Source organism: Tachyglossus aculeatus, chromosome 4 (genome assembly GCF_015852505.1).
Source record: "Tachyglossus aculeatus isolate mTacAcu1 chromosome 4, mTacAcu1.pri, whole genome shotgun sequence".
NCBI lineage: Eukaryota > Metazoa > Chordata > Mammalia > Monotremata > Tachyglossidae > Tachyglossus > Tachyglossus aculeatus.
In genome coordinates this window covers 78,215,123-78,228,360 of record NC_052069.1, presented here as the reverse complement: position 1 = coordinate 78,228,360, position 13,238 = coordinate 78,215,123, and the positions used below count along the sequence as shown (strand labels likewise).

Here is a 13,238-nt window from a genome sequence, read left to right as displayed (position 1 = left end):
ACCTGGAGACCCATGTATTGTATTCTGGGTTGTGGTGTTTGATGTGTGACATCAGAACACGAGTTGGTGAATGATGAATTTCTGATATTTCACTTTGGATATTTACGGAAGGCAAACTTGCTAAGGGTTACTAATTTCTTGATCAGTCAGTTATCTGCCACAAAAATTCATTTTAAGAATAAAATGCAAATTACGTGAGTACTTAGCCTGAAATGGTGAACGCCTTAAGAATTAAATGAAATGTGTAGAGTGGAAATATTTTTGGTAGAACTATCAGTGTGCCTCCCTACTTCTATACTTCTCTGAGGAGGGAATGTCATGCTTTTGTTGCTCTGCACTTGAATTTATTCACGTGTCTTTTACAGTCTTCTTGGAGACGATATATAGTGAGTCATTATCATTATTATTATTTCAGCTACAGTCAAATTGCACATCAACACATACCAAAATGGAAAGAATATAAATAGTATAGCATAATATAAATGTTGCTCAGGATAAGGCTTTGAAATGGAAACCGATTCCTTAAATTCTTTCCAGTCTGTTTCAGGAAATAGTGAGATCCTGTTGATAGTGAAGTACAATGTGTCTAAAGTTCACTTCTAAACACTCTGCTCTTTGCAGTGAAAGTCATCTGCATTCTCTTTATAATTCCTGAGCCACCAGAGATCTGCTTAATCTCAGAGATCTGATCCAGTATCATTCAGAAAAATCCTTGATAATAATTCTACCATTCAGATCAGGGAAAGCATGGCAGCCTTACAGCTTAGATCGTCTTCAGGAAATATCCTGAAGCTGGGGAATAGGCCATGGCTTATGGGTTTGGAGATTTAGTTGTCTGTAAAAATGGAATGATTATTACCATTATTATTCAAGTTCTTAATCATCGACAGCAAGTGGCATCTGTTTGTTATCACTGTTTCTGCAGAAGACAAAGACTCCGGTCCCCATGGTGCTGAGTGCTGGTCCCAAGTGGCTGCTGGATGTGACTTGGCAAGGAGTGGAAGACAACAAAAACAACTGCATTGTGTACAGCAAAGGTAAACACAAGATGATTTTCTTTTTACCCTCTTTGTGAGAGATTCATGGTGGAATTTTAAGCCCACCTATAGCTGTGGATAGGAGCCAATGGGCCGGATTGAAAGTTTAAAGTGATAGTTGACTCTTCAGTGTCTGTTCTTACTTCAGATGTGCCTTCCAATGACTTATGTCAGAGAGTGATGAAGGAATTCGTATGCCCTTGAATAACACACAGTAGAAACAGCATAAGTATTTTTGAATTTATATTCTCGTTGTCTAAGTACCTGAGCCAAGGAACAATATTATACTGCAGTTCACTGCCACCCTCAAATTTGCCTTTCCCCTGACCTAGAAAATCTGCCTGAATGAGTGCCTCAAATTTGTATCCTAGACAGAAGTATCAATAAGTGAATTTATCTTGAAATTTACAAAAATCATCTTGTATAGCTCCATATCCTATTATATTAAGGAAGATTATTTGAAATCTTGGTTTATTAGAGAAGCATGGATTATACGGGAACCATGAAAAAGATCTAGAATTCCTCTCTTCATGATTTACAAGGGTTGTGTAGTGGCGAAGCAGCTAGCTTGCAGTGCTATTACCTTTGATTTGCTCAGTATGACATCAAACCATGTTAAATTAAGTTGCTTCATCCTGGGTACAAAGGAGAAGTCGTGCCATGATAACATATCTTGAGAATAGTGAAACAGAGCTTGGAACAGTATGTCAAGGTGTATTTTGTGACATTGCCCATCATGATTAACTTGCGGGGTTCTGGCTCAATATCCATATGGTAAAATCTCTTGTCATGCCTCATATTAATGTTGCAAAATTTTTACTTCTCATATTTGATATTTTAAAGGTTTTACTTCTAACCACATAGGCCTCCTGAGATCAATTTTTTTTTTATTTTGGTGCTGGGCCTGGTGACCTTTTCAGAATACAATACCCAAGCACTAATATCAATACATTAACATACAAACCACTAATCATAGCATTAAAGACTGTTAAAAACTTACTAGAAACAATTACAAGTTACTCCTATAATCATTACAATTTATATGCTTATAAGAGGATTGCCTTTAAACTGCCACAAGCCTTTGAAAGTTTAAACACTTAAAAGAAGAATTTGCATGTTAAAAACTCATCTTACACCAGGGTCTGCTGTATTTATTTACGCTGCATTGCAAATTCATACCATTTTCTTAAACCTGAAATACCTGTAAGAACAACTAAGTAGTCCAAAATTCCCTGTATGTGAGTCAGAATGACATTAGTGGAAGAGTCCTCCAGCATATTGCCTTTACCAATATTAAGTATAAAGCAGAGTTTGGAGGCAATGTTTCCTGTCAATAATCACATTATGCAGTTACAAAAGACAACAGTTTCCTTATGGCTATTTCTATTTAAGCCAAGTTTTTCCTCTGCATGGTAATTTGAAACCTAAGCAATCAGATGTCTTATTTTTCTGGTAATTCCCCCTCTAGACTATAAGCTCACTGCGAGTGGGTAATGTTATATTGTTGCATCATACTCTCCCAAGCATTCAGTACAATGACCTGCACACAATAAGCACTCAATAAAAACGATTGATTGTTTGATTGAAAATTGGATAGTGCTCCCTCGATAGTTGCATGGAGAAATCTGACATCCTTCCTCTTTGCCATGCCCGCCACTCTGTGATTGAAGCAGCCTACTGTCTGCTTCCATCCAGATGAGAGCTGCCAACTTCGACCTGGCAACGTGGATTTCAGTCATTCAGAATCTGAGCTTTCACTCATTCTCAAGAGAAGAATGGTGGCAGTTGCTAGCCAGTCTATATAAACATAAGCCAGAAATTCTGACTCTTCATCACATTGGCTCTAGAGCCAACATTCATGGCTTGAGAGGTCATTTGTTCACTGGGTGAAGGATGTTATGTGGAATCTTTACTTCCTGGTCACAGGAGAGAAATTTCTTTCCAAACGTTGATGTCCATGAAGTCTCTCATGGATTTAAAACCGTCCTTAAAACAACGGTTGTTTCAACAAGTGAAATGCAATTCTATTAGAATCCATTTTTTCATGACAGTATTCTTCATTTCAAGCATAACTTTCAAGGGTCTGCATTAGTGTGGGATTTCGTTTAATGGATAATTCACTTCTGCCCTCTGATATGCACCTTAAAAATCCTCTCTGTCTCTAGAGGAAGATGCATGGCTGGTTCTGTTTGCAATAAGAATTCCCAAACCTTGGTGTGCTCCTCAGATTCAAAAATGCTTATGAACTTTAAGGTTCGTGGGTACATAGCTGAGAAGTGAATGATACACCTGCCATAAAAACATATACGTGATTTTAAAGCTTTTTACTGCAAGACTTGTCTTTGTGTTCACATTTGTCTTGGGAAATATCTCTGTATTCTATATGAATGACTGACTTGGGACTTTTCTAATTGTAGCACATGGTCACTCACATCATCATTTTGAGAGAGGAGAATTGAATCTTGAGGTTTGTTGCCCCAGTACTTTAAATGTTTTAAAAAGTTTACTTTTATGGATTTGAAACACTTTCATTTTTAAAGCTAAAAACTTGAAGAAAGTAAAGAGATGAGATCTGAAAATTTTTGCTAAGACAAAAATTAGGGTTTCTGTTTTATTAATTTCAGAATCACTGTGACATACCACAATATTATGTCCTTATGCACACAAACCAACCACGAGGTGACTGCTGGCTTATGAGATGAAAAATAAACTTTAAATTTGAATTTCATTTCCCTATTTTCAAGACGCATTCTATTATATACCTTTAATTCCCATTTTACCCTTCACAAGATATAGAGCTAAATTTAAAAAGGAAGAGCTCATAGACTGAATTAGATCATAAACTGAAATATCATTTGATTATGCATCTGTTATTTCCAAAGTCTGGTAAATATAATTTGGAGAAAGGAGTGAAAACTGTTTTAAAATAGCATACTCATCCCCAAAGGAAACGCTATAACCTGTTTCCATTAAGCAACTCAATAACTATTAAATGGTTTAGAAGACCCTTTTCATTCATTCATTCATTCATTCAATCGTATTTATTGAGTACTTACTGTGTGCAGAGCACTGTACTAAGTGCTTGGGAAGTACAAGTTGGCAACATATAGAGACGGTCCCTACCCAACAGCAGGCTCACAGTCTAGAAGGGGGAGACAGACAACAAAACAAAGCATATTAACAAAATAAAATAAATAGAATAAATATGTACAAATAAAATAGAGTAATAAATATGTACAAACATATATACATATATACAGGTGCTGTGGGGAGGGGAAGGAGGTAACGCCAGGGAGATGGGGGGGGAGGGGGAGAGGAAGGAGGAGGCTCAGTCTAGGAAGGCCTCCTGGAGGAAGTGAGCTCTCAGTAGGGCTTTGAAGGGAAGAAGAGAGCTAGCTCGGCAGATGTGCGGAGGGAGGGCATTCCAGGCCAGGGTGAGGACATGGGTCAGGGGTCAATGGCGGGACAGGTGTGAATGAGGCACAGTGAGGAGATTAGCAGCAGAGGAGCGGAGGGTATGGGCTGGGCTGTAGAAGGAGAGAAGGGAGATGAGGTAGGAGGGGGCGAGGTGATGGAGAGCCTTGAAGCCAAGGGTGAGGAGTTTTTTCCTGAGGCCTCTTCAGAGACAATGTCAAAAATTATGAAAGAGAAACCCAAACTTCAAGGATCCTGATTTTATACACCAAGAAAATAAATGTAGTAAATATTTTTTAAGCTAGAAAGTGGAATTAAAGGGAAATACATGAGCTTTTTTTTCTTTTTTTCCAAACGAGTATAGCAGCTGTCTGGACCTGGAAATGGAATGAAATTTCAGAGAGCTCTAAAATCTTTGGATTTGCTCATAAACTATGGAAAGTTTAAGGTATTAACTAAAAATCCAGTAAGAGGAATAGAATGGAAATATTATGGAAAAAAGTACAACAGGAAAGACAGAAAAAAGTGAACATGAATTTGGGAGTATTTATTTAACTATCCCATATTTCACAGTAAAAATATAGCTGCCATATCATTAATGGCATTGTTAAAAAAAAGGATGGTGTCAGAACCAAATATTTAGCAGGGGGAATTATAAAATCATAAGGCGATTAAGTTAGCTAGTTGTGAAATTCCAATATTGCTTTTTAAATGACTTCAGGATATAGGAGGTACTAAGGTTATTATCTGTTATCTGGAATACAGTGGAATTGTACAACTGGATAATAACTAAACAACTGACACAATGTAAAATTACATTATCAGTGTGTTAAAACAAAATTGCGCCCTAAAGGAATCCACATGCCAGCTCAGAGCTGCAGTGTAATTATGCTTAACTCTGATAATTAAAATACAACGGAGATCAACAGAATCATTTTCATTAAGAAAATTATTAATGATGGAGGTAAAACAGTAATTGATTGCCGAGCACCACAGGATAGCTCCATGCTTAAAAAATAAATAAATATACCCAATATGTTAAATACATTGCAGAGGCCTTCCAGGTTACAGTGAATAAGAATGAGGGATGCATATTAGGGAGTGAGCAATGGAGGATGTTTGCACTGGTAGTGAATGATCATAAAATGGCTGCTTAGAAAAGCAACAAATGGCCAACTTCAAGTGGAATCAGAGGTCAGGACGATAGGTCAGAGATGTGGAGGTACCAAGTAAAGGGTCATCCTGCTGGAATCATTGCACTGCAATTCCAACAGATATTTCTTGAGCCTCTTTCATTTTATTCAAAAATACTTATTGGACATTTGTACTTATTTTCTGACCTTTTAGTCTAGACTGGACACACTGAGTATTTTATGTCCTTAAAAATTATTATTAAAGACACACTTTTGCCAAAACCTCTTGCATTGTAGGACTAATCTGAATGTTCTTTAATTAAATGTTTGTAAATAATCCTGTATAGTGGTACTATAAATTGCCTCATACTTCTAGTTGTACCATCCTTCACTTCTCATAAGCCTGCAACCTTGGTGTCATCCTTGACTCCACGCTCTCATTCACCCCACACATCCAATCTGTCACCAAAACCTTCCAGTCTCACCTCCACAACACCACCAAGATCCACCCTTTCCTCTCCATCCAAACCGCTACCTTGTTGGTTCAGTCTTTCATCCTAACGCGACTGGATTACTGCATCAGCCTTCTCTCTGATATCCCATCCTCCTGTCTCTCCCTGCTTCAGTCTATACTTCACTCTGCTGTCTGGATTATCTTTGTACAGAAACACTCAGGGCATGTCACTCCCCTCCTCAAAAATCTCCAGTGGTTGCCTGACAACCTACACATCCAGCAAAAACTCCTCACTTTCGTCTTCAAGGCTCTCTATCACCTTGCCCCCTCCTACCACACCTCCCTTCTCTCCTTCTACAGCCAAGCCTGCACCCTCCGCTCCTTTGCTGCTAACCTCCTCACTGTGCCTCGTTCTCACCTGTCCCGCATTCGACCCCTGGCTCATGCCCTTCATTCATTCATTCATTCATTCATTCATTCATTCAGTTGTATTTATTGAATGCTTACTGTGTGCAAGAGCACTGTACTAAGTGCTTGGGAAGTACACGTTAGCAACATATAAAGACGGTTCCTACCCAACAGCGGGCTCACAGTCTAGATGGGGGAGACAGACAACAAAACAAAACATATTAATAAAATAAATAGAATAAATATGTACAAGTAAAATAAATAGAATAATAAATATGTACAAACATATATACATATATACAGGCTATCCCATGGCCTGGAATGCCCTCCATCCACAAATTCACCAAGCTAGCTCTCTTCCTCCCTTCAAGGCCCTACTGAGAGCTCACCTCCTCTAGGAGGCCTTCCCAGACTGAGACCCCTTTTTTCTCTCCTCCTCCCCTCCCCATCGCCCCCCACCCCCGGCCTATCTCCCTCCCCTCCCCACAGCACTTGTATATATTTGTACATATTTATTACTCTATTTCTTTTACTTGTACATATTTACTACTCTATTTTATTAATGATGTGCATATAGCTAAAATTCTATTTATTCTGACAGTTCTGACACCTGTCTACCTGTTTTGTTTTCTGTCTCCCCCTCCTCTGTCTCCCCCTTCTAGATTGTGAGCCCATTGTTGGGTAGGGATCGTCTGTATACGCTGCCAACTAGTACTTCCGAAGTGCTTAGTACAATGCTCTGCACACAGTAAGCGCTCAATAAATATGATTGAAGGAATGAATGAATGAAATTTTTTAAAAAAACTAGTAATAATAATTGTGATTTTTGTTAGGTGCTTATTATGTGCCAAGTATGCTACTAGGGCTGGGATAGGGACACGATAATCAGGTCCCATCATCATCATGAATCGTATTTATTGAGCACTTACTATGTGCAGAGCACTGTATTAAGCACTTGGGAAGTACAAATTGGCAACATATAGAGACAGTCTACCCAACAGTGGGCTCACAGCCTAAAAGGGGGAGACAGAGAACAAAACCAATAGGTATCGAATCTGTTTTCTCAGATGAGGGAACAGAGGCAAGGTGAAGTTAAGTGATTTGCCCAAGGTCATACAGCAGGTAAATGATGGAGCTGGGATTAGAACACAGGTCCTCTGACTCCCAGGCCAATACCCTGAAGGAGGGAGTCAGTATGTGATTTCAGAGAAGGGGAAAGGTCAGAGCTGGAGAGGTTAATCTGGGAGTCATCCATGCAGTGATGGTAGTTGAAACCTTAGGGTCTAATGAGTTCTACGAAATAGTGGGTGGAAATGGAGAATGAAATGGGACCCAGAACTGAGCCTTGAGGAGCCTCCACAGTTAAGAGGTGGCACACATGGGAGGAGCAGTAAAAGAGACTGAAAACAAGCAGCCCGGGGATAGGAAGATGCAAGAAGACAAGATGGAATACAGAAACAGACCTGATGGAGGACAGACCCATTAGGAAAAGGATCCATTCTTTTAAGCAGTAGAGAAGAGAGTGTGTTTCGTTCCCAAGTCAGTCTTTTAGCTAAATTTTATACACCTGGACATGATCTCTCCCTCTATGGCCTTGCCAGGCTACCCTGCCTCTCTGTCTCTAGCTCTCTTTCATCATACATATATATGTTGAGAGCTAGAGACAGACAGGGTAGAAAGAAATATAATAAAACCAATGAGTTATGGTATTTGTTAAGTACTTACTATGTGCCAAGCACCGTACTAAGCACTGGGGTGGATACAAGCAAATCAGGCTGGACAGAGTCCCTGTCTCATGCGGAACTCACAGTCTCAATCCTCATTTTACAGAGGCCCAGAGAAGTGAAGTGACTCTCCTAAGGTCACAAAGCAGACAAGTAGCAGAGCTGGAATTTGAACCCATGACCCTCTGACTCCAGTGCCCATGCTCTATCCATTACACCATGCCCAATTATCTCTGTGGTCATCAGTTTGCATATGTTTTGAGCTTCTTATTTGTTGGTGAACAATGATACAATGGGGTGAGGAATGAAGGGTGGTTGGATTTTAAGCTTCATTTGTAATGGTCGGCTCCACTGCTTGTCAGCTGTGTGACTTTGGGCAAGTCACTTAACTTCTCTGTGCCTCAGTTACTTCATCTGCAAAATGGGGATTAAGATTGTGAGCCCCACATGGGACAACCTGATCAGCTTGTATCCTCCCCAATGCTTAGAACAATGCTTTGCACATAGTAAATGCTTAACAAGTACCAAAATTATTATTATTATTATAGGGTGGAGAAAAGAAAATTATCATCTCCTGTTAACCATATTCCAAAGTGATTCCAATCTGAGAAGAAAAATACAGTGCCACGTCTGTTATTAAAAGGCCCTTACACACACGCCCTCTATCATTAATGAGCATAGAAAACCGGTATACATTGCCAAGATCCACCCTTTCCTCTCCATCCAAACCGCTACCCTGCTCATTCAAGCTCTCATCCTATCCCGTCTGGATTACTGTATCAGCCTCCTCTCCAATCTCCCATCCTCCTGTCTCTCCCCACTTCAATCCATACTTCAACCCACTGCCCGGATTGTCTTTGTCCAGAAACTCTCTGGGCGTGTTACTCCCCTCCTCAAAAATCTCCAGTGGCTACCAATCAACCTACACATCAAGCAGAAACTCCTCACACTCGGCTTCTAGGCTGTCCATCGCCTTGTCCCCTCCTACCTCACCTCCCTTCTCTCCTTCTACAGCCCAGCCCGCACCCTCCGCTTCTCTACCGCTAATCTCCTCACCGTGCCTTGTTCTCGCCTGTCCCGCCGTCGACCCCCAGCCCACGTCATCCTCCTGGCTTGGAATGCCCTCCCTCCGCACATCCGCCAAGCTAGCTCTCTTCCTCCCTTCAAGGCCCTACTGAGAGCTCACCTCCTCCAGGAGACCTTCCCACACTGAGCCCCCTCCTTCCTCTCCCCCTCCTCCCCCTCCCCATCCCCCCGCCTTACCTCCTTCCCTTCCCCACAGCACCTGTATATATGTCTATATGTTTGTACTTATTTATTACTCCATTTATTTATTTTACTTGTACGTATTTATTCTATTCTGTTAATATGTTTTGTTTTGTTGTCTGTCTCCCCCTTCTAGACTGTGAGCCCACTGTTGGGTAGGGACCGTCTCTATATGTTGCCAACTTGTACTTCCCAAGTGCTTAGTACAGTGCTCTGCACACAGTAAGAGCTCAATAAATACAATTGAATGAATGAATGAAAGTATAGCATTTGAATGATTAAACACCTCTTCCAAGAGGCCCTCCCTGATTAAGCCCTAATTTACTCTTCACTCATTCATTCAATCATATTTATTGAGTACTTACTGTGTGAAGAGCTCTATACTAAGCGCTTGCGAAGTACAAATTGGCTCCCACACCCTTTTGCATCACCCTTGCATTTGGATTTGCATCCTTTATTCACCCCTCCCTCTGCTCCACATATCTGTAATTGATTTTGATGTCTGTGTTCCCCTCTGGATTGTTTCTTGCGACAAGGGAACGTATCGTCTACCAACTCCACTATATTGTACTCTTCCAAGTGTTTAGTACAGTGCTCTGCACACAGTAAGCACTCAGTAAATATGATTGATCAATAGGTGGAGGACTATTGAAATCAACTGTTTACCCTTGAGTTTCTGCCTGGTGATCGTAAAACAGTGATACCAAGGTTTTCAGATTTTTAAATCCTAAAATAGCCAGTGGAGGTTCCTTTGACCTGACACTAAAAGATAAAAGGGCCCTAACTGTCCCCCATCTTGACAGGTGGCAGATGGAAGCTTATCTTACAGGTTGAAGTGGGGAAAGTGCTGGGGATGGATCGAGGATGCTGGAGACCAAATCACCATTTCACATCACCCACAGTGTTGCATTGTCATCTTTAAACCATCACTTTAGAGATTTGGTCTCTGATGTTCCTTGGAATTCTCCTGTCACCCACCAGGATTTCTGTTTGCTAGTCTGACAAAACCATATTTGAAAATACAATGCGAGAACTGAGCTTTACAATTTTTCTCAAAAGTCAATCTTCATGGCCATATCTTGCATCAAGATTGGGAAAGTGAATTTCCTAACTTCTAAATTTAAACAAATTTGGAGATGGCAGGCCCTCTTCCTTCCAGTTTTCACACAAATTAGTCTATACACATGGGCACTGAACTCTTGAAAACAAGAAAAAACAGGTTGGTTACAGCCCAACCATCCCCAAAACAGTGCATTCAAGCAATGTCAATCAATCGCTTAGTGCGTGCAGAACAATGTACTAAGTGCTTGAGAGAGTACAATATAACAGACACAGTCCCTAAATTGCAAGTAGTTATTACCATTTGTTTAGTGCCTTTTGCATTACCTTTATGTTGATTATATCATTTTGTGCAGTTTTCATCAATTTCATCTGAATAGAAATTCCAATTCCAGAGAGCAATGGAGCAGATGTAGTTAACGGTGAATTACTTGCCATGTAGTGCTCTTTTGTAGTTCTCAGCCTTGCTGCAGTGTCTGACATTATTTCCCAGAAGCTCAACTGGCCATGCTATTTAGGGATAATATTGTGATATTTAAGTGCTTACTATCCCAGAAGCTCAACTGGCAATGCTGTTTAGGGATAGTATTGTGATATTTAAGTGCTTACTATGTAGCAAGCACTGTACTAAGCACTAAGCATTGTGATAGAGTAAAAGATAATCAGGTCCCCCATGGGGCTCACAGTCTGAGTAGAAGGGAAAACAAGTATTAATTGAATACTTATTTTGCAGATGAGGGAACTGAGGCAAAGAAAATTTAAGTGACTTACCCACGGTCACAAGCAGGTATGTGATGGAACTGGGATTAGAACCCAGGTTCTCTGACTCCCAGGAACATGCTCTTTCCACTGAGCCACACTGCTTCTCATTTTTAGTAAATGCTTGCAGTGTGAGAAGCACTGCCCTGAATTCTAGAAAGTAATACAAGGACACTGATTCTGACACAGTGCCTGGGTCATTGAAAGTGGTCGGGGCTTTCACAATCTAAGGTGAGGTTGAATAGATACCCAGGGAAGGAATTGGGGAAGCAGTATGGCCTACTGGATAGAGCATGGGCCTGGGAGTCAGAAGGCCCTGGGTTCTAAAACCATCCCCTCCACTTGTCTGCTGTGTGACCTTGGGCAGGTCACTTCACTTCTCTGTACCTCAGATAACTCATCTATAAAATGGAGATAAAGATTGTGTGAGTCTCATGTGGGACAGTGGCTGGGTCCAACCTGATTATCTTGTACCTACCCCAACCCTTAGTACAGTGCCTGGCCCATAGTAACCACTTAACAAATACCTGCCCAAGCTAGGCATGGAATGGGCAGGCCTATGCTTGACTCTCCCTCCTGTAGCCAAAACTGGTAGAGTACTGGAAACTCTCCAGGTGTGACCCTGAGAGGGGCAAGTAGGACTGCCTTTGTCTAAACCACCACAATTTCTCCATTGTTTTAACTGCTGGGAAAGTAAATTGCAGGTGATTGGGGTACAGACCTACAAATGTGTGCCTCCTCTGGTCTGGTGGCGCAGGTGGGGGTAAGGGAATGGGTTTTCTCCCCAACGATACTGGGAGAGGAGGAAAGGGACCAGTGAATGGCAGAGACCAAGAAAAGGGACTTTTAAAGTTAATAGTTGTTTTGGAACCATATAATCAGAGGACTGGAAGAAGCTCTTGTAATGTAGCAAACTCTCATTAGCCTGCCTGAGTCTCATGAGCTTTCCAAATAGCAAATTGGGCAAACTGGGAGCACATCCAGGGGATAACAACCATCAGTCTTCCAACCAAAGGAATGGATAAAAAATTACCCATTTATGCAGAAAGGGACATGTTTCTCCATCTAGTTACGTTCTACAAGTGGCAGCCATTGAAAGTCAGTGTAAATAAGTTCAAGCCAGTTTCTGTGAAAATTCTGGAATTTATAGAGTCCTGGTTTGGGCTGAAAGTAATTATTTTCACAAAAGATTTTTCTTCTACTGTTAAATTGTTCTTAGTTTTTGAAGGTATTATAGAAAATTGTTTCAATTATTATGACTCTAGTTTTAGTTAGTTTTTAAGAGAAAACCTTCAAAGTAGCCTAACACTAAAAATTTTTTATTGATATTGGATTACTGAGTTAAGACTTTTTGGGGCAGCAAGTGTTTGTAGAGAATCTTATTTATAAGTATATACAGATAATAAACTCCTTTAAGGCAGTGTCTACTAATTCTCTTGAGCACATTCTTGGTAGATTTGTCAAAGTAGCCACTCAATACATTTTATTGATTGATTAACATTGCATACAGATGGACAGTCACAGATAAAAATCTTTCTTTTCATAAAAAATATGAAGAGAAAGTGACTCGTGATAGCATTAGAATCCTTAAATGTAGCAGGTAGGTATCTTCAAGAAAAATAATTACCATGCCATCTTAGGCCCATCGAAGGGGTTAGAACAACATTATTGCTTCCGTAATTGATTCAATACCATGTCTGACTACATACATACTTGTGATTTTTCCAGTTTGTCTTTATTCCAGTTTTCCTTTGGATATACTGGCCTCAGGTATTTTAGATCTGCAGCAATTTTGGTTTGGTTGAATACCAGCTCATAGTGAAATGACTCTCCTGGAAGTGAACATTTTTGGTTTGGTAGAACATATATTGCAGTATCCTGTCACATTATCTTCTACTTTTACTCAGAATTGGGAGTTCATTTAAAATTTGATTACAGAACACAAACACATTTTGTGTTTCTCTGGAGTTCCTGGAAGGGAAAA

The 13,238-nt window shown here is 40.3% G+C and overlaps 1 protein-coding gene across 2 annotated transcripts in view; it reads left to right on the top strand.

The window, feature by feature from the left end:
* The window catches only part of ZFPM2 (zinc finger protein, FOG family member 2), a 535,407-nt gene that overhangs the window by 355,138 nt on the left and 167,031 nt on the right, over positions 1-13,238 (top strand). For both annotated transcript variants that reach the window (XM_038745899.1, XM_038745898.1), the window contains one exon: positions 926-1,037. In XM_038745899.1, the coding sequence (XP_038601827.1) occupies positions 926-1,037 (112 nt within the window). The remainder of the gene's footprint in view (positions 1-925; positions 1,038-13,238) is intronic.